General features: G+C 37.9%; 1 protein-coding gene across 4 annotated transcripts in view; it reads right to left on the reverse strand.

The window, feature by feature from the left end:
* NEO1 (neogenin 1) overlaps positions 1-20999 on the reverse strand; it is an 88657-nt gene that overhangs the window by 23548 nt on the left and 44110 nt on the right. For 2 of the 4 annotated variants that reach the window (XM_070762646.1, XM_070762648.1), the window contains exons 4-16: positions 20495-20648; positions 18403-18539; positions 13758-13912; positions 12402-12522; positions 9621-9780; positions 8027-8181; positions 7237-7385; positions 6303-6441; positions 5814-5863; positions 5201-5345; positions 3546-3656; positions 2330-2524; positions 1165-1260 (exon numbers count right to left, since the gene is read on the reverse strand). In XM_070762646.1, coding sequence (XP_070618747.1) covers positions 1165-1260; positions 2330-2524; positions 3546-3656; positions 5201-5345; positions 5814-5863; positions 6303-6441; positions 7237-7385; positions 8027-8181; positions 9621-9780; positions 12402-12522; positions 13758-13912; positions 18403-18539; positions 20495-20648 — 1767 coding nt within the window. Of the gene's footprint in view, positions 1-1164; positions 1261-2329; positions 2525-3545; positions 3657-5200; positions 5346-5813; positions 5864-6302; positions 6442-7236; positions 7386-8026; positions 8182-9620; positions 9841-12401; positions 12523-13757; positions 13913-18402; positions 18540-20494; positions 20649-20999 lie in introns of all 4 variants that reach the window. The other 2 variants (XM_070762647.1, XM_070762645.1) reach the window with 1 other exon arrangement.

The raw sequence follows: 20999 nt of genomic DNA on the forward strand, positions 1-20999 counted from the left end.
GGAACAGTTTTCCTTCAGAGGCTGTGGGTGCTTCATCACTGGAGGTTTTTAAGAAGAGATTGGACAGCCCCTTGTCTCAAACTGTATAGGGACTCCTACTTGAACAGGGGGTTGGACTAGAAGGCCTCCAAGGCGAGCTCTATTCTGACTGACTGATTGACCTCTATACAATGTTTAAAAATTTGGGTTTTTTTTTTAATCCAACTGGTCATTTAGTTTAAAGCACATTGCACACGTGCTACCCAATTGCAAACTATACTCCTCAGTAAGACCTCAGTATTTACAGGCCCTACTTGACAAGATCATACACTGGGACTGTAATAAGCAATTATCATATTTTCTTCAGGGTACAAATATATATGTAGTTTCTAGAACCGCTAAGTTTATAGTCAGGGCTGTTCAGATGAGAATACGTTTTATAGAACATATTGGGGTGGCATTCAAAGGAGATGAACTCACTTAAGAATATCTTATATCAGTATCTTAGATTTGTTTAATATAATCCTTTGCACGAGTAATATTCTCATGTTTTACTACTCAATTTTAGCATATTATACTGCATTTTAACTTATTATTTATTCAAATTCCCTCTATTTTAGCCAATTTTATTGTATTTTAACCAGTCACAGTTTTATGACGACCGATGTGGTCCTAATGGACTAATCAAATAAAGTTGACATTGATTGTTACTTCTCTATTCTTAAAAGAGAAGGGAAAATAAAATTATTCATATAGGAACTGCTTTGTAGTTTAAAGAGTGATAAATCACACAGTACTGAAAAACGTAACATGCTGTTGACTGACATATATTTATACCAACATGCTTACAATTATAATACTGTAGGTTGGGAAGCTCAGCAAACAAATTTAAGAATGTATAATCCATGCTATGGCCAATGTCTAAATGAACAGTAGAGATTATAAAGGAAATAAGCCGCCCCGAGTCCTCGGAGTGGGGCAGCATAGAAATCCAATTAATAAATAATAAATAAATAATAATAAATCAGGAAATTGCTGGTCCAGATTTCAAAGTCATTGTTCAAAAGAAAGTGCAGCAAATTATCTCTGAACACAGAACAAAGAAGCAAGCCACCAGCAAACTAGAGACGGTTTGTATTCCAATATATTTTTTGGCTAAACCATCTAAGTTGTTCTCATCTTTACCTGTATAGGCTCTGGTCACTGCACTCTCATAAAGAGGGATTCCTTCACCGACATTGTTATATGCCTTCAAAGTTATCACATAATGGGAACTGGGATCTGGAAAAAAAAAAACCCCCAAACCTCTATTACTACGTATTAAACACATGATTCTTTGGCACTACAGAAACATCTGTTTTCAGAGGTAATTCAAGATTCATATAATCATGCATAAAAAGGGACAGCCAGGGAAATCAATTTCCCCATACCTGGTGACAGGTGGGTTTTTAAGAGTTTGCGGGAGGCAAGGAAGATGGGGGCAGTTTTAATCTTTGGGGGAAGCTGATTCCAGATGGCTGGGGCCACCACAGAGAAGGCTCTTCCCCGGGTCCCGCCAAACGACATTGTTTTGTCGACAGAACCCGGAGAAGACTGACTCTGTGGAACCTAATCTGTCACTGGGATTCGTGTGGCAGAAGGCGGTTAATTAATATGAAGAAACAAAAATAGAAATGTGTACATAGGTCAATAAATATGAAAACAATTAGAGAAGAACAAAAGGGGAGAAAAGTAAATAATATATTACATAATGAGACAAAACTGTTGTAAAAAGTGAATATTTGTTTATGTGTGGATGCATGTTCTTGTTTGTTTGTATTATTTTGTAATTAAAAAAATAAAATCAATAAAGATTCATATAAAATGTCCTTAGCTTTATCATATTAACTCAGGGACCACAATAAGAATTAAAAACTTAGCATCCATTTTGCTGTTATTTCCAATCATCGTAAAATTTAGGGTGAATATAGAGATAGAACACTTTTAATATCAAATCAGGACATAAAAAGCAAACATTTGGTGAGCATTGATTTTATATTTTATACAGATGAGGTTTCATATAGATGAGATGCGGTGGCGCAGTGGTTAGAATGCGGTACTGCAGGCTACTTCTGCTGTCTGCGGGCTGCTTGCAATTTGGCAATTTGAATCTCACCAGGATCAAAGGCTGACTTAGTCTTCCACCCTTCCAAGGTGGGTAAAATGAGGACCCAGATTGTTGGGAACAATAGGCTGACTCTGTAAACCACTTAGAGAGAGCTGTAAAGCATTGTGAAGTGGTATATAAACCCAAGTGCTATTGCTATATTGTTATTTGGCAAATTATCAGATTAAAATCTTGTATAATTACCCAAATTTTCAATAGTGTAGTATCGTTGCTTATAATCCACCTTGATGGTCTGAGCGTGGGGACTGCCTACCCCATACCCTATGGCGTAGCCTCTGACCACAATGTTCTGGTTTTCCGGTGGAGTCCAGCTGACAACAATACTGGTTACAAGTGGACGGACATGCAACGAACTTGGCACTTCTGGAACGCGGGTTTCTAAAAAGAAGAGAAATACATTAAATACGCTAAGACAACAAATAATAAATCTAAAAGACACATTTACTTTTAAGAGATGCCAGTGAGGTATTTAGATGATTATATTCACCCAGAGTGACTTTATAGGGTAAATGGGCAGCACGAAACTTTAATAAATGAATAATAAATAATAATTTCTCAGCCTTATAAAGTAGACCAGACTAAGAAGCCAATGCTACAGAGGAATCATTGAGTTTGTCATCTGCACCTCTATAACTGTCTGGTTTGGTGCTGCAACCCAACAGGACCGACACAGACTTCAGAGGATAATCAGAACTGCAGGAAAAGCAATTGCTGCCAACCTGCCTTCCATTGAGGACCCGTATACTGCACGAGTCAAAAAGAGGGCGGGGAAAATATTTACTGACCCCTCGCATCCTGGACACAAACTGTTTCAACTCCTACCCTCAAAACGTTGCTACAGAGCCCTGCACACCAAGACAACTAGACACAAGAACAGTTTTTTTCCGAACGCCATCACTCTACTAAACAAATAATTCCCTCAACACTGTCAGACTTTCTACTAAATCTGCACTTCTATTCTACTAGTTTTTCTCATCATTCCTATCACCCATTTCCTCCCATGTTGACTGTATGACTGTAACTTGTTGCTTATATCCTAAGATTTTTATTAATATTGCTTCTTCATTGCTTATTTGACCCCTATGACAATCATTAAGTGTTGTACCACATGATTCTGGACAAATGTATATTTTATTTTATGTACGCTGAGAGCATCTGCACCAAGACAAATTCCTTGTGTGTCCAATTACACTTGGCCAATAAAATTCTATTCTATTCTATTCTATAAATAATAATTTCTCATAAAGTAGGCCAGACTAAGAAGCCAATGCTAATGTCAGGGCTACTTTTACTGACAGAATCTCCTTCCACCCATCATCCTTTGATGAAGGAATGAAAAGATTTCTGTATATTCTCACGAAGCTTTCATGTTTGTAACGCATTTACTTGGTGTCCATACCATCGAGGTCACTCTCAAATGTTTCTGCTGATATCCAATCCGTAGCTATTCCTGTGCCATTGACCGTTAAGGCAGCCACTCGGAAGCTGTACTCGGTCCCTCGTTCCAAACCTAGTATCAAATACATCATACTGAAATACAGTGTTTGATATTAATTGCAAGCAAGCTTTCTGCGTCTAATTAGAATAGCAATAGTTCCATTATCCTGTGTTGTGGTTAGCTCTGGCCCAGCTCCTGCTCCAAGGACTGTGGATGTGGGGGAGACATCCACATGCTGCAGGCTTGTTTTGCCCCTGGTGGAATCTGCTGATGAAGGCTCCTCTGACCAAGAAGACATGAGTGACAAGGAGGAGGAGAGTGGGGCAGACAGCTCAGAAGGAAATCAATTATCCAGCTCCTCCTTGGATTCAGAACAAGAGTTAATGATACAGCCACACATGCGGAGAGCGTTGCATAGGCAGCAACAACTGAGAGATTATTATGAAAGAAAATGAGGCCACCTGTGGTTGGGTGGGGCTGTGGTCATTAGTGAGGCTGCTATAAAGAGCAGCCTGTGGGTTTGGCCATTGTGGAGGATTATCTGATTGTTGTGTTTCGTGACTGCTTTACTGACTTTGACCTTTTGTGTGCTGATTTTTCCCCGCTTTGAAACTAACCCAGAGCAAAGTGTGTTTCACTTTGTGAAAGAAGAAGGACTGTGAATTGCCTCACAGCTGCAAGCTAAGTATCACAGAACTGATAAGGGACTTGTACAAATTACCAGTTTGTTTGGAGATGAGTGCTCTTTGCTATACCAAAAGAGGGCTTAGTTTAAGTGAATTTTCATTAAAAAGAACATTGTTTTGAATTTTCAAACGTGTCTGAAATTTGTACCTGTGAATTTTTGGGAGGAGTCTACCAGAGAGCCCGACAGAACAATCCTGTTACTTTGAAGTGCCCCAATGAGTACCTTCGAGGGATTATTATTTCGAAGTTATAATTTGAGTCATAGCTGACAAAGATCTAGTTAAAACAAATACTTTATGTTTTGGCCTTTCATCTCCCTGATGGTCACTGGAGCATAACCCACAGCTAAGCAGGACAAATCAGCATTTGCCGTAAGAATCCAAGAGATCAGTTGACAGAAATTATTATCCGTCAAGCATGAGAGAACCGACACATTGCAATGACCTTTCCTGTATGTCGGCGGGAAAGAATATGTAATTTTCCTTCAGCAAATAGAAGAACTAAGAGTTTCAAATGATTTATTCGTTTTATTTATTTCCATAGCAGGTGGTCTTAACATTTTCTATAAAAACAAAACACCTAGGCAAAGGCATAACAAATCAATTTAAAATGTGAATTAAAACATTCTTATCCAATAAATCTGATTTACGGGGACATTTCTAGGTGGGTTAGGCCTTATTTCAAGGACAGAGAAGGCAGAACTAAAGAGAAGCTTCTTCATATATAAGAATCACCCACCAATCTTCAGGATGGTTTGATTTAAAAAGCAGTATCTGTGATGAACCCACAAACTAAAACTAAGAGGACTTCCCAGAGCAAAAAAAAAATATTACAAGGTTATTTTTGTAAGAGACCCTCTTCTTTTCTTAAAATAAGAAGCTTGCAGTTAGTTTAGGTTATTATTACATTGGGAATTCCAGCTTATTCACCTTCAATGAGCTGTGAAAGTTGTGTCCCCACCATGATTTCAGTCACATCACTTTTGCGAATCACTTTTCGGTATCGAATTTTATAGCCAATAATTTGCCCATTGTGTGTTCCTGGTGGAGGAGGCTGCCAATGCATCATAATGCTCTGTGGGAAGTTAAACAGCGTTATCAATCATATTCTCTAAATTAAATTAGGCTAATTGTTATGCTTCATTAATCTCCATTATACTGGTCCAAGAAATAATTTACACATACTTAGAAACATTATATATGAACTCTGAGGTTAAAATGATGTACCTGGAAATAAGCCAACAGTGTCACTTGCAAATAATACTGTATGTATGTAGGTGTCAATAATTTCCATAAGATACTTTGAAACATTAACATGACTTTTTACCATTGGGGAATCTTCACTATTTGCGCACTGAGCTAGTGCAGTCAATGTTTACTGCAGCTTTTAAGCGTGCAAATTGAGAATTTATCCTGTTGTCGTCCCCCACCCCAAAAAAAGGGGGGGGGGGAGTTTTTAAACTATAGCTGATTCATCATATATTCAAGATCTAAGGAAGAAAGTCAGATGCTTCATCCGTGTCTAAAGAGAGAAATGTCTTACCTTGGAGTTTTGCACTTCTAGTGTTAGATTCTGGGGTGCAGCACTGGGAACTAGAAACATTAAAAGAAGTTATTCAAATATAGCTCAAAACAGAATATCTCTCGGGGAGCAGCGTATCCCCAATGTAAATTAAAAATGAATTATAGCTCTTCCAGTTTAAAAGCAAGTGGATTTTATCATGATCTCCCAATTTCACTGAATATTTTATGTGTGTGTAAATTTTCAGAGTAATATCTACAAAGATTTGCCAAAATAATATATTATGTTGATAGAAGCAAAGCTATATGCATACACACATACACATAGCCTGCTCAATACCAAAAATAGAAGGCAAAATAGTACAATGTAGAAAACGCAAGAGAAAGGTCTAAGAAACCATTTCCCCCAAAATATTTCAGCACAAACAATTTCCTATTTGGATCTATATACAGTAGTATGAAGAAGCCAAACCAAATTGGTTATATATAAAATGCAAATAAAAACACTTACCATCTGACAGTGTACGAATGACAACATCTTGAGTGGAGACTCCTGGGCCATGTTTATTGTAGGCCACAACTCTGAAGCTATACTCTGTATATTTTCTCAAACCAATTATTGTGTATGAAAGACCGCCAACGTCAATGTCCTATTTAAACAAATGAAAACCAAGATGGATAGATCATACATAAGTGCACTGGTGTGCCTTTCGTCCCCTGTCCAATTGTCTTTCCTTTCTTTCACCTATCATATATATTCTCTTTCTTTCATATATCCTCTCCTCTAAGTTCACTTTACCCTTATATATATTACTACATGTCTATTTTTCTTCCTATGTATTTGTGTATTGGACAAATGAATAAATAAAAATAAAAATAAATAAATAATTTGGGCTTTATTAAATATGCAAAGTCCACATGAGGCTGAAATTATGGCTATACTTTAATATTTTTTTCTGGTTCTGGAGATTTCTCTCTCTCTCTCTCCCAGCTATCCTGTGTTCACTTCATAAATACAATATAATTGAGGACAAAATAATCTATTTAGAACCAAAGCAAAGCTTCCTGACCAGTTAGGATAACAAAGGTATGATTTTCGAGTCAATAGATGCTTCTATAGTTTTGCACCAGTACTTTCAAAAATAGAAGTAAGTACTGTACTGATAAAAGTCAATATGAATTTTAATATATGTGAAAATTCATCTGAAAGTCACTCCACCAGGAAAAAGTCATTTCTTCGTATATATGCAAGTAACAGCTCTGAGGACAGAGGCATCCCTAAAAATCACACTTTTATTGAGACATCCTGATCTAACTGGAGTAGTTGGGGTTTTTTAGGTCTTAACTATTAGGAGCAGAAAAACGATAAACAGATTCAGGAATTATATTCCATAACCATAATATGCAAATATAAAAACTGCTTTCTTAACATACAGGTATCTCACCTGCTCGTTCTCCATTCCCTTCTCCATGTAATACAGTTTGTAGTTCTGGATCTCACCATTGCCCGATAAAGGTGTACCCCAGGTAATAGTGATTGACGTGGGAGAGGTGGCAGAGGCACGAATGTTGGGGGCTGGACCTGGTAGCTGAACTAAATAATAAGCAGGGAGTGTTACAAAATAATTTTAAAAATGTTAACCACAAAATCTTAAAAACATAGAAACATAGAAGTCTGACGGCAGAAAAAGACCTCATGGTCCATCTAGTCTGCCCTTATACTATTTTCTGTATTTTATCTTAGGATGGATCTATGCTTATCCCAGCCATGTTTAAATTCAGTTACTGTGGATTTACCAACCACGTCTGCTGGAAGTTTGTTCCAAGGATCTACTACTCTTTCAGTAAAATAATATTTTCTCATGTTGCTTTTGATCTTTCCCCCAACTAACTTCAGATTGTGTCCCCTTGTTCTTGTGTTCACTTTCCTATTAAAAACACTTCCCTCCTGGACCTTATTTAACCCTTTAACCTATTTAAATGTTTCGATCATGTCCCCCCTTTTCCTTCTGTCCTCCAGACTATACAGATTGAGTTCATGAAGTCTTTCCTGATGCGTTTTATGCTTAAGACCTTCCACCATTCTTGTAGCCCGTCTTTGGACCCGTTCAATTTTGTCAATCTCTTTTTGTAGGTGAGGTCTCCAGAACTGGACACAGTATTCCAAATGGGGTCTCACCAGCGAGCGGTATATAGAGCAATATCAATAGCAAACCACCGATCTTTAAAGCTTACCCTCAGGTTGTGTGGCTACTTTCAACGGTACTGAACTCTCCCCAGGTCCATGCCTGTTTTGGGCTACCACTCTGAAAATATATACTGTTTCAGGCATCAGGTTTTGTATTGTCACTTGCATTTCCCCAGGATGGCTTGTATTTTCAACACGCTCCCTTTATAAATGAGAGAGAGAGAGTGTGTGTTTGTGTTGGGAATGGAAATGGGCACGCAAGACTTATTAGGACAGATTACTATTGTTTTATATTAGAGTGAAATCATCAATTATAGATAACATGAATAGTACTACTGCTGTTTTGATTTAATCTAGGACAATCAATTGAACAGCCATAGATTTGCATTATACAAGATGCAAAATAACTATGATAAATTTCATTGAATTAATGCTAGTATTAGATGATATAAAATAAGCTCATCTGTAATCACCACAGCCTTCAAGTAACTGATACCCAACTTTTAATATACCCATAACAAAAGATGCCTTTCAGTGAGAAATTGGTAGAACATGATCTGCTAAAAAGGCACAATATTTTTTTTATTAAAAAAAATCTACAAGCAGGAAGCCCAGAGTGTTAGAAGAATTGCCACAAAAAAAAAGATGAATTGAAAACAAATGAAACAAGTAATTATTGGCAGAACAGCATATACAGTGATACCTTGTCTTACAAATTTAATTGGTTCCGGGACGAGGTTCTTAAGGTGAAAAGTTTGTAAGACAAAACAATGTTTCCCAAACCCCACCTCCGGACTTCTGTGTTTTTGCCATGCTCGCAAAAACGAGCGCTTCGCTGGCAAAGGAAGTCGGGAGGTGGGGTTTCCCAGCGAAGGGAGCATCGGTGAAATCTCAGCATCGCAAAAACACCGAAGTCCTCGAAACCCCACCTCTGGACCTCTGTGTTTTTGTGATGCTGCGATTTCACTGAGGTTCCCCTCGCTGGGAAACCCCACCTCCGGACTTCCGTCGCCAGTGAAGCACCCATTTTTGCACTGCTGGGATTCCCCTGCAGCATCACAAAAACACGGAGGTCCGGATTCCCATGGAGGGGAACCTCAGGAGAATCCCAGCAGCGCAAAAACGGGTGCTTCACTGGCAACGGAAATCCGGAGGAGGGGCATCCGGTGGTGGGTTTGTAAGGTGAAAATAGTTTGTAAGAAGAGGCAAAAAAATCTTAAACCCCGGGTTTGTATCTCAAAAAGTTTGCATGATGAGGCGTTTGTAAGATGAGGTATCACTGTATTGTATAACATGGACAGAATATAGTGACTCCGGACCGAAGTATTTATGCAATCTTTGAGTCAGTGGAATCTGATGGTGTTTTGCATCAAAGTTCTATATCTTTGGCACATTGATGTTTTAGCATCATGTACGGTAAGTCTGGAACAATTTTGTGAAATCATTTAAACTAATTATCTGGTTCTGGTTATTTTAATGATTAAACTTCGGTCTTTAGTACATATTAAGACCGAAGTTTAATCATTAAAATAACCAGAAGTGAGAGGCTGTGATGCTTTGCCTATCAGTTCAACTCTTATTTTTCAGTTATAGCTCAATACTCCTCAAAGCTCAGAGTTTAGCAATATTGAAATAGCCCACCTGTTACTGATTTCCTTGGTGTAAAATACCGAGTAGGTAAGATTGTCTCCCTGTGGGTCAGATGCAGGGGTCCTCCATGTTAGCTTGATGAAACGAGTAGATACAAGAGACGCCACCACATCTCGAGGGGCAGAAGGCAAAGGTCCAGTTGTAGCTGGTGCTAGATGGTCAGTAGTGGCACTGGTCAGTGAAGTGGGAGGTAATGTTGGGATGGCAACATCTTGTCATGTGCAAACATTGGGGAATATGAAGGGCAAACATCACGACGATTTAAGGAGAAAACAGAAAAAAAAACCAAAAAAAGAAATAAACAAAACCACGATGGAAAACAAAACAAAATGAACACACAAAAAAGGCCATTAAAACTGAAGGTTGGCATGCAGGCAAAAAAGGTAACTACTGAAAACTAATGGGAAATATCAAGGAGACATCACTATTGAAGAAGCAATCAAAAAAAATCTCCATTATAATGAACGTGAGAAGGAAGGGTAGGATGGAAGTTGCATATAAAGAATCATTTCATCATTAAAACACGAGTTTCTGAAAATTAAGCCTGGTTATGGGGTAACAGTTAATTTTTAGAAAACCATCTGTTCAAATCTAGAGGATTATAATATCTGTCCTTAGCAGAACTAGGAGAGAAATGTAGAACATTCAAAGTAAGGCAACACCATAAAACTTCTTAAAATATTGGTAAATTATGTAATTTTTCATTTTGGGACGTTAACTTTTTGCTGATCTCAAATACCACTATATGAACTGTCATAGTAAAATGATTTAAAATGGCATTTCTTTTTAATGCAACAATTATAATTTAATTAATTGGTCTGAATAAAAAAGAATATTCAATTAAAAAAAACTTTAAAAGTGCATGTTATATCCCTCCTCATTAAACCTAGTAAAAACTCATTAGCAAGGACATTATAACTAAATTCCACAATATGATCACCCAGTCTAAAACGGAATGGCTATTTTGTTCCCCAACACTGGCCAATGATATTGTGCCATGTACAACCATACTGAAGAACAATAATTAGAACAGGATCCTTTACATGTTAACAAAAAAGCCTTTAAGTTATCTCTTCTTTTATCTTCCCTTAAGCAGTGTCATTTTTCAATATTAACTGGAGGCAATCATTAATTGATACAGTATTATTTATGCGTTGGAATAAATTTCAGAAGCAACTCAAGTGCCTTGACAGATGTGGAGAGTATATAAAATGGTTTGGCATTATGATGAATAAAAGATGAATTCTAAAACAAGGGAGGGCGTGGGGAGAAAGGGAGAAAGAATTGAAAGGGGGGGAAACAAAAGATGGAAAAATTAAAGAGATGAATTGTAACACTTATACTGAATATTACTGTAGAGAAGGTGAAATATTACATCAATGGGGCATTTTGTGGCATATACACAACTTGGCTGTAAAGTAATGGGAAGTTTATGGAAATTGCCAAGCCTTACAGTTTCAGGCTGCAAATTTGTATTGATCAGACACAGACATTCCAACTCCACATGTTATATCTATAATTTTTGAATAGTGTGGACAATAGGAGGATATTTTATTTAAAACTTTGGGGTTTTTCCCCCTGATCTTTGAAGTTATTAAAAGTAAATCTGTTGAGCTCCCTGACAAATGAATTAGCTCTACTGGGATGTTTTATTTAATCTTTTTTTTCCAGTGCAAACTTTTAAAGGAAGTCATAAAAGTGCAATAAAAACAACCCTCCCGTATTTGGGAAATGTTTTGTTTTAAAGGAAGTCATTATATTCTTTACTATCATGCCAAAATAATAAAAAGGTGTGTCACCATCAATATATCAACAAAGAACATTAAAAAAAGGAAAGTAACATTTCCTGCCAGTCCAACCAGAAGCGATTATTTTAGATAAGATACCAAAATCAATTGTTAGTAACATAAGGCAGAAAAATATTTTGCCAATGTCCAGTAATAAAACATACATGCTCAGGTCATTCACTTAGAAGTTAAAATATAATGAGAGAAGTCACCCTAACACGCTCTATTAGAACTTGGAAAAAAGTACGGCAAACAATTATGTCATAAAAATCTAGCTGTCACACGCAGATTTATCTTTTTGAGAACTGTGAAATCTTCAAAATTACAGCGTCAAAATCAATTCTGAACACTGGGGCTTCACATATTTTGCTAAATCATAATGCGGTTCATATCAGAGTTCATATCAGACCTCTACAGCTTTTCAACAAACTTAGCCTCAGGGTTATCTTGTAAGAATGGAATATTACCTCTGATTATAAAAACACATTACCAAAAGATTTTGGAAGATGGTGGTGACCAGATAGGAGGTGAGGCTCTCGCTTTAAAGCGCCCACCTCATCCCTACAATGATAGGATTGCCACGAAAGACCGTGAATCTAGGAAAAGTTTGCTCACTACATCCCTACACTCCTGCTTAAAAATAACCAAGCAGGTAGCCCACTTTCTCCAAGGAACTCCTTCATTTTTCTATATATGCCCAATCTGCTAACCGAAACTGGACAACCTCACTGCTATGTCTGATACGATCCATACCTTAGAAACAACCACAAAGACCCAACAAACAACCATAGAAATCTTATCAAGAAAACAAGTGGATTGTTCAAGCAGTATCTGAGAACTGGACATGATTGAATGGGGGGGAAAAAAATCCAAAAATTATAGGTAGGAACAATCTATCCACGAGTGAGCAAGTGCCCCATGGGGAGGAAAATATAGCTCAATGTTCTGCCCTATATTTTAACAATGTATGACTCTACTTTCTTACCATGATCCAGTATTATCAGCTGAGCTCCAGACTGTATATTCCCCACATCGTTTTCCGCAACGCACTGATAAAAGCCTTCATCTGATTTCACCAAACCCAAAACCTGTAGGTTGTGCTCATTCTTTAAAAAAGGGGGAAAAAAAACAAGGATGGGGAATTCTGGGAGTTGAAGTCCAAATATCTTTAAGTTGCCAAAGTTGGAAAACACTGATCTAAAGATTGGTTGGCCTTTCCTTTTCTCTACATTTGCTGTTATACAATTGTAGTTGTTAGCTTTTCTTTTCTACATTTTACTGCCATTGGGGATTTTAAGCTTGGCTATAATGAGAGGGCCAAGGAGGAATGCATTTTCTCCCTAGAATCCTACTCCCAACACCTTCAAATCAAACATGAATCCAATGGCAGCATTCGTTGCAAAGTGATATAAAACTGAATTGGTACAATTTTTAATGTCTTAGCTCTAGGATGCAGTTCGTACCAACTGTTTAACTGGAAATATTATCAGTTTAAAGATGAAGAAGAAAACAGTCATGCAACCCCAAAAGCTCCTGCAACTCTCTGTGGAAGAGAATTGTGATTGTGTTATTTGAAGGGAAAGATTTTTATATTTACACTTTCTAGGAAAACGTACTAGTGATCCAAAACCATTGGGCATTCTTTTAGCAATAGTAATAGCACTTAAACCTATACAGTGTTCCCTCGATTTTCGCGGGTTTGAACTTCGCGAAAAGTCTATACCACGGGTTTTCAAAAATATTAATTTAAAAAATACTTCGTGGTTTTCCCCCCTATACTACGTTTTTTCCCGCCCGATGACGTCATATGTCATCACCAAACTTTTGTCCGCCTTTAAAAAAAATTTTAAAATAAACTTTAATAAACAAACATGGTGAGTAATAATCTAAATGGTTGCTAAGGGAATGGGAAATGGTAATTTAGGGGTTTAAAGTGTTAAGGGAAGGCTTGTGATACTGTTCATAGCCAAAAACAGAGTATTTACTTCCGCATCTCTACTTCGCGGAAATTCAACTTTCGCGGGCGGTCTCGGAACGCATCCCCCGTGAAAATTGAGGGAACTCTGTATACCGCTTCACAGTGCTTTACAGCCCTCTCTAAGCAGTTTACAGTGTTAGCCTCTTGCCCCCAGTAATCTGGGTCTTCCTTTTACCAACCTCAGAAGGATGGAAGGGTGAGTCAACCTTGAGCCTGTTGAGACTCAAACTGCCAAATTGCAGTCAGCTGGCGGTCAGCAATAGCCTGCAGTACTGCACCCAAACCATTGCGCCACTGTGGCTTCTAAGCGCGAGCTTGTGATAATTAAACCAGACCAAATTGTCTTATTAAATATGTACTTACTACAATTTTAAAGTAGTCACTAGGGATGACCACATCTCCGTTCTTTACCCATTTGACCGCTGGAGGTGGCTTTCCGTTCACGTCACATTCAAACACAATATCCATGGATTCGCGTGCATAAATATTAGCAGGCTGCTTCATAAACGTGGGAGGCACTTCAAAGGGAAAGAAAGGTCAATGACTAATTATTGATCAAACAGAAAATGGCTTGATCGGAGGCTATATTTTCATTTATATTTCAAAGATATCTAACTTTATTCTAAGATGCTTTAAAAAGAAATGATGATTTAATGAATTAAGCCTTTCATCTAGAAAAATACCTGACAATGGGTCTGACCCAATACCATAGAACATCACTCACTAGAGCAAGATTTGAGCAGTTAGATTCTATGGTCAAATATGGACGATTCCACCAAGTACCATATTTGGAGAGAACATGCATTCGTGGTGCACCAGAAATAGAAGACATTGCACATGTGCTACTCAACTGTAAACTATACTCCTCAGTAAGACCTCTGTATTTACAGCCCCTACTTGACAAAATCATACACTGGGACTGTAATAAACAATTATCATATTTTCTTCAGGGTACAAATATATATGTAGTTTCTAGAACCGCTAAGTTTATAGTCAGGGCTGTTCAGATGAGAATACGTTTTATAGACCATATTGGGGTGGCATGCAAAGGAGATGAACTTACTTAAGAATATTTTATATCAGTATCTTAGATTTGTTTAATATAATCCTTTGCACGAGTTATATTCTCATGTTTTACTACTCAATTTTAGCTTATTATACTGCATTTTAACATTATTTATTCAAATTCCCTCTATTTTAGCCAATTTTATTGTATTTTAACCAGTCACAGTTTTATGACGACCGATGTGGTCCTTTTTCTCGCTTTGATATGGTCGATTGACTAATCAAATACAGTTGATATTGGTGAATTAAGCAATTCAATTTTACTAAGGTTTATCAGGAGGAAATTTTAAAAGTTTTTTTTTAATTACTAAATTATACTTTAAACAAATAATTTATGAGAAGCAAAGGCGAGCGTTACAGCTGACTTTCATATTGCCTGCTCTTGGCAACTATCTTGTGAAATCCCAGTTAAAGCTTTCAGCAATATTTTTTTATATCAATTAGCCGATCAAGATCAAATGTCCTGCTTTAATGAGTGTAACATAATTCTGAGTGTCTACATTCAAGCACACGCTCAAACTTCACCCACAAATGACCTTTTCTGAGTGGCAAAGGGAATCATTCTGTTTTCTATGAAATAAGTGAGACGCATCCACGATGTTTCAGTCAGCAACACAGGAACTGATTCAAATAAATACATCTGAAATATATTCTAACCATGAATGCTTAGAACTGTATTGTTGGAACTGTACACAGTAATGTATATCAATATATCTGCCTTTAGTCTCTACAAACCCCATTACCTTCCATAACTTGTTAAGAATTTGCCATTTCGTAGTCAAAAGAATATATTTTTAAAAACATCCCCTTCACTTTTAGCCAAATGAATTTTAATTTTAATTATAAAACCGATGCTTTCAGATAAGTGCCAAAAACAAAACAAAAAAATTCTCACTGTTGCAGAATTTAAAAGTGGGAAAGCAAATAAAATGCTGTCAGTGTAGCAGATATAATCTTCTAAAAGTGGCAAGCTATCATAAAACAGCAGCTGGCATAAAGCTTTGTTAATACATTATAAATCAGTTTTTAAGAAATCCTAGCTGAAATCTAAAAGCTATCAAATACAATTCTCTTGAGGATCAATATCACTATCACCGATACTTTTATGTATATACATATCAACTACTCAGGGATATATTTTGGTCCCACGGGATTTGATGGGAAGCTCTTACTGAAGAAGCAATTTTTCACAAAATTTAGTCATTAATCTCTTGGTTTTAAGTTTCAGAATGCTTCTTCAAAAAAATAAAAACCCAAAGCAATTCATTATTTCTAAATGATGTCTGTAAAGAATTAAGGCAAAGAAGACTGTTGATGAAGAATGCTACTTTGGGTATGTGTTTGTCAATATTTCCATCTTGTAACTCTTTTAAAGTCCAGAATAATTTATAACATAGCAAGGATGCTTTTGAAAATAATTCTGCCACTAGAGACTCCTAGGTGATTCCCCAGGTGTCCAAAAAAAAAAAAAAAGGCAGAGGAATTAACTACATGTGATATCAAGGCTTTTATTTTATTTCATTTAATGAAAGAGAGCAATAATAACTTCTAAATTCACTCACTCACTCACAGACACACGGAATTCAACCCCATTTTTTAGCACAGAGATATTATTTAAATCAGCCTATATACTCTGGCTGCAGGAATAATCTGGGATGCTATCAGTCCATTTACATTTTTCAAATGTTCATTTCAAATCTTCATTTTAAAAGAACAAAGAGAAATTCCATGTTGGAATTTTTTTGACACTGACAGGCCAAGAAGCTAAAAAAAAAATCAATGTCATTTACGTCATATCCTTTTCAGGAATATCCTGCAGAGCTAAATACAGTGGCTGACATTCCCAGCTGAAAAGTGAACTTATAACCTTCTTTTCGTCTATCTGTCTCCATGTTACTTCCTGAATTACAGTGATAAAAGAGAAAACTACCTTCTGATCATTGATACAAGGGAAATCTGGTAAGTGAGATCAGATCAATTTCCTCTTCCTTAATATACCTTTTAATACAGAGCCCTATAATTGAAAGTTGGAAATTTACAGAGGTCGAAAGTCGTTTGAGAGCCAGTTTCGTGTAGGCACCAGGTCAGATACCAGGAAATTGTGAGTTTCAGTCCTGGCTTAGGTGAAAAGCCAGCTGGGTGACTTTTATTCCTAAGAAGGAAGCAATGGCAGGCCACTTCAAAAATTGTTGCCAAAAAAAGTCCATGCAGATACCAGGACTGACTTGTAGTACAAATACAGTGATACCTCGTCTTACAAACGCCTCGTCATACAAACTTTTCGAGATACAAACCCAGGGTTTAAGATTTTTTTGCCTCTTCTTACAAACTATTTTCACCTTACAAACCCACCGCCGCCGCTGGGATGCCCCACCTCCAGACTTCCATTGCCAATGAAGCACCAATTATTGCGCTGCTGGGCTTCCCCTGAGGCTCCCCTCCATGGGAAACCCCACCTCCGGACTTCCGTGTTTTTGTGATGCTGCAGGGGAATCCCAGCAGCGCAAAAACGGGTGCTTCGCTGGCAACGGAAGTCCGGAAGTGGGGTTTCCCAGTGAGGGGAGCCTCAGTGAAATCTCAGCATTGCAAAAACACAGATGTCCAGAGGTGGGGTTTTGAGGACTTCCATGTTTTTGCGATGCCGCGATTTCAATGATGCTCCCTTCGCTAGGAAACCCCACCTCTGGACTTCCTTTGCCAGCGAAGCGCTCATTTTTGCAATGCTGGGATTCCCCTGCAGCATCGCAAAAACACAGAAGTCCGGAAGTGGTGTTTCCCATGGAGGGGAGCCTCAGGGGAAGCCCAGCAGCGCAAAAACGGGCGCTTCGGCTGGCAAAAGGGGTGAATTTTGGGCTTGCACGCGTTAATCGCTTTTCCATTGATTCCTCTGGGAAACATTGTTTCGTCTTACAAAATTTTCACCTTAAGAACCTCGTCCCGGAACCAATTAAGTTTGTAAGACAAGGTATCACTGTACAGGTGAATAATATTATCCACCTGCAAATGTACTACAGTCTTTGTGTACATTGATCTGGATATCTACCTTACTATAAAAAATACTGTGCGTCTCTATTGAAGAATACACTGCACTCTTGGGAGAGAAAGGTTCTTGTTATCTTCAAGCCACCCGGCAGCAATGTCAGCTCTGTATTTGCAAAGTAATAAATGAAGCACCTTTATCTATCTCATGCCATCTGTTTATCTGGCTAGCTAGCATTGTTTTCAAGGTGGAACCTTTCCAGTGGTTTAAGCGGAGTTCTTTCCCAACTCTGTACAGAAATGTCCATAAATTTAATTTTCAAAGGATCTATTATTCCATTTCTAAGCTATGATAATACTCTTGCTGTCATACTGGCCTCCCAATACCTGGGATCGGTAACCATAACTACATTTATTTTGCTCCTAAACAAAGCAATGGTTTTTTTAAAGAATTCAACTGTCTCAGTTATATTAGCACTTTCTTTTTTTTTCTTTTTTTTAAAACAGTGTATACAGTGTTCCCTCGATTTTCGCGGGTTCGAACTTCGCGAAAAGTCTATACCACGGTTTTTCAAAAATATTAATTAAAAAATTCTTCGCTGTTTTTTCCCCTATACCACGGTTTTTCCCGCCCGATGATGTCATATGTCATCGCCAAACTTTCGTCCGCCTTTAATAAATATTTGTTTTAATAAACTTTAATAAATAAACATGGTGAGTAATAATCTAAATGGTTGCTAAGGGAATGGAAAATTGTAATTTAGGGGTTTAAAGTGTTAAGGGAAGGCTTGGGATACTGTTCATAGCCAAAAATAGTGTATTTACTTCCGCATCTCTACTTCACGGAAATTCGACTTTTGCGGGCAGTCTCGGAACGCATCCCCCGCGAAAGTCGAGGAAACACTGTACTGTATATGCATATAAATATATATAGAGAGATTTATAGATATAGATGTATATCTACCCTGCACAATAAGGTCAGCTCGAGCTTCAATAGTTTCATTCCCATTATCTGCGATGCAGGTATAAGTTCCTGAATCTTCTTCGGTGATGTCATTTATCTTCAGAGTTCCCCCAGATAGGAATAGAAATTTGTGAGAACTGTATAAAACAAGACACATCATTGGAGTGGTTTTTTTAAAAAAAAACTATGAGGGATTAAGGTTTATTTTTTAAAATACAAACATGTACAACATTGGTCTGTTGGTTTGAGCTGTGAGCTTGGCACAGAGTAACACAATTCAAAGTGAAATGTGATGAAATGTTCACAATCAAATTGCCAAGCTCGGAACTCAAACCCAATAGCCCAACGACCAACCCGAGCTACTAATATTCTACTATATTTACAACGTTCTTCCGAACCCAGAATATTTTTAACATCTTTCCTCTCAAACCATTTTAAGTTCTAAATTCAACTGAAAATATTCTGGTTGAAAATCTGCTGCATTAATTATTACAGGTGATACAAGCCAACATTGCCATAGCAACTATCCAAGGCTTAGGAATGTTTGAAGAGTTAATAATTGACACAAAAACAATAATTAAAACAAAAGCTCCAATGAACAAAGCTAAAAAGCACTGAGCTTATAATAACACACAAGAGCTTGAATACTAAGAGAGAGAGAGAAAAGGGGGGGGGGATATTTCCAAAGTATATACCAGGAGTCGGCAACCTTAAATACTCAAAGACCCGTTTCCCACAGAAAAGAAAACACCGAGAGCCACAAAATCCTTTTGACACCTAAAATGTCCACAGGGAGTTGGGCGGTCTATAAGTAGAAAATAAAACAAATAAAATGAAGATAACACAGCATATACCATTTTTTTACCCTTATGCTATGTATATAAAAAAACTATAGTATGTTGCATTTGTGAAATCAATGAACTTCAATATAGAAAACATTTTTTTTATTTTTGCATGCAAGAAAAACATTTTGAAATATATATAAGGCCGAAATAGATCTATCCTAGTCTCCCTTAATTTTCAAATTCAGCAAAAAAACCAACCAAAAAAAAACATGTGACACATACAGATAGAATTGTCGGCTATCAATAAAGTTAACTGCCTTGGAAATGGCCCTGGGTTGTGCCAAGAGGCAAATAAGGAGCTGTGATGTTCCTTCAATACACCAGGGTGATTCGACACAAAAATATGTAACCCTTCCCTGGTGCAGAGCTGAAGGGATTGGATACTGTAGCCTAGAGGATAATTCTCTGCCTTACAAGGCAAAGGTTGCAGGTTCAAGTCCCAGTGGGTATGGCTAGCTGATGAGGCCAAAATAAGGCCGAAATAGATCTATCCTAATCTCCCTTAATTTTCAAATTCAGCAAAAAACAAACAACATGTGACATATATATATACAAAGATGGGTCGAAAAGCTCAATAAATCTCTGCTGGCCAGTGTTGCACGTTGGCGGTTGTGATGCATACTTTGAGAGACAGGGAGCCGCAAGAGACACATGCTGCTCCAGTGCCGTGGTTTAAGACCCTTGGTATATACAGTTGTGTCATCAAATCCTGTAGGGCTTAGAGATTGGAAAGCTGGATAGACAGAAGTATAGCACAACAAAGCATTTGATTGCATGAACCATGCCAGAATGCGAAATAAAAATCAAGATATATATTATATACCTCCAAATAGTGGGTTTGGGAGTGGCTTTCAGTTTTAGTGGTCCCAGTTGTAGAGGAGCTGCTTGTGGGGACTACATTTTGAAGAAATGGAAGACCTTCAATATACATATCTAGAGCCAAAGGTGGCTTTTGGATCCAGCATGGCCATTCATCCAGGGACGGTCAGTTGCTCCCCAAAGCAGCTGTGCCATTTCCTAGTTTGGTATCATGCATTTTTGAAAGAAGATGACCCTACTGTTGCTACCTCAATGCTCTGTTAACTCAGAGACAAATCTGACAAACACCTTCATCAATACTGACGGTTGTTAAGGTCCCTCTTTTTTAGCAGTTTTCATGATACGGGACAGTAGTGACCGGCTCTGTCTGCTACCCAGCTGCTTCCCAACAGCAACTTCCACACAGAACATCAGGATTAAAAACTCACTTTTCGGTAACGAGCTCTTCTTCTTTTCTTGTCCATCGGATTAGAGGGGCAGGAATGCCTGACGCAACACATGGTAAGATTGCACTCTGCCCAGTCACTTTGGTAAGGGGAAAGGGCTGTTTCAAAAAAAGCAAGCCCGAAGAAAGGTTGGATTCTGCAAATAGTATCAGGAAATAAGCAAGTTAGATTCAATGAAAAAGGATGTTAATATAATATTCTAACTGGTTCTTCACTTGCTTCTAGTTAAACCAGCGGTCCCCAAACTACGGCCCACGGGCCACATGCGGCCCGCTGAGGCCATTTACCTGGCCCGTGGGTCTTTTGCAAGGCCGCACTGGAAAAGCAGTGAGAACGTCCCCCTCAATCTCATCTCACCCGAGGTAAAGTAAGGCTTGCTGAAAGCCGAGCTGGGCACAACACACACACACATACACGCACACACCCGCCTCCTCCTCCTCTTTAGAGTTGCTAGCTCCCGTTTTCTGAATGGGGATTGAATGGGAGT

The sequence above is a fragment of the Erythrolamprus reginae genome, chromosome 10 (assembly GCF_031021105.1).
Source record: "Erythrolamprus reginae isolate rEryReg1 chromosome 10, rEryReg1.hap1, whole genome shotgun sequence".
Lineage (NCBI taxonomy): Eukaryota > Metazoa > Chordata > Lepidosauria > Squamata > Dipsadidae > Erythrolamprus > Erythrolamprus reginae.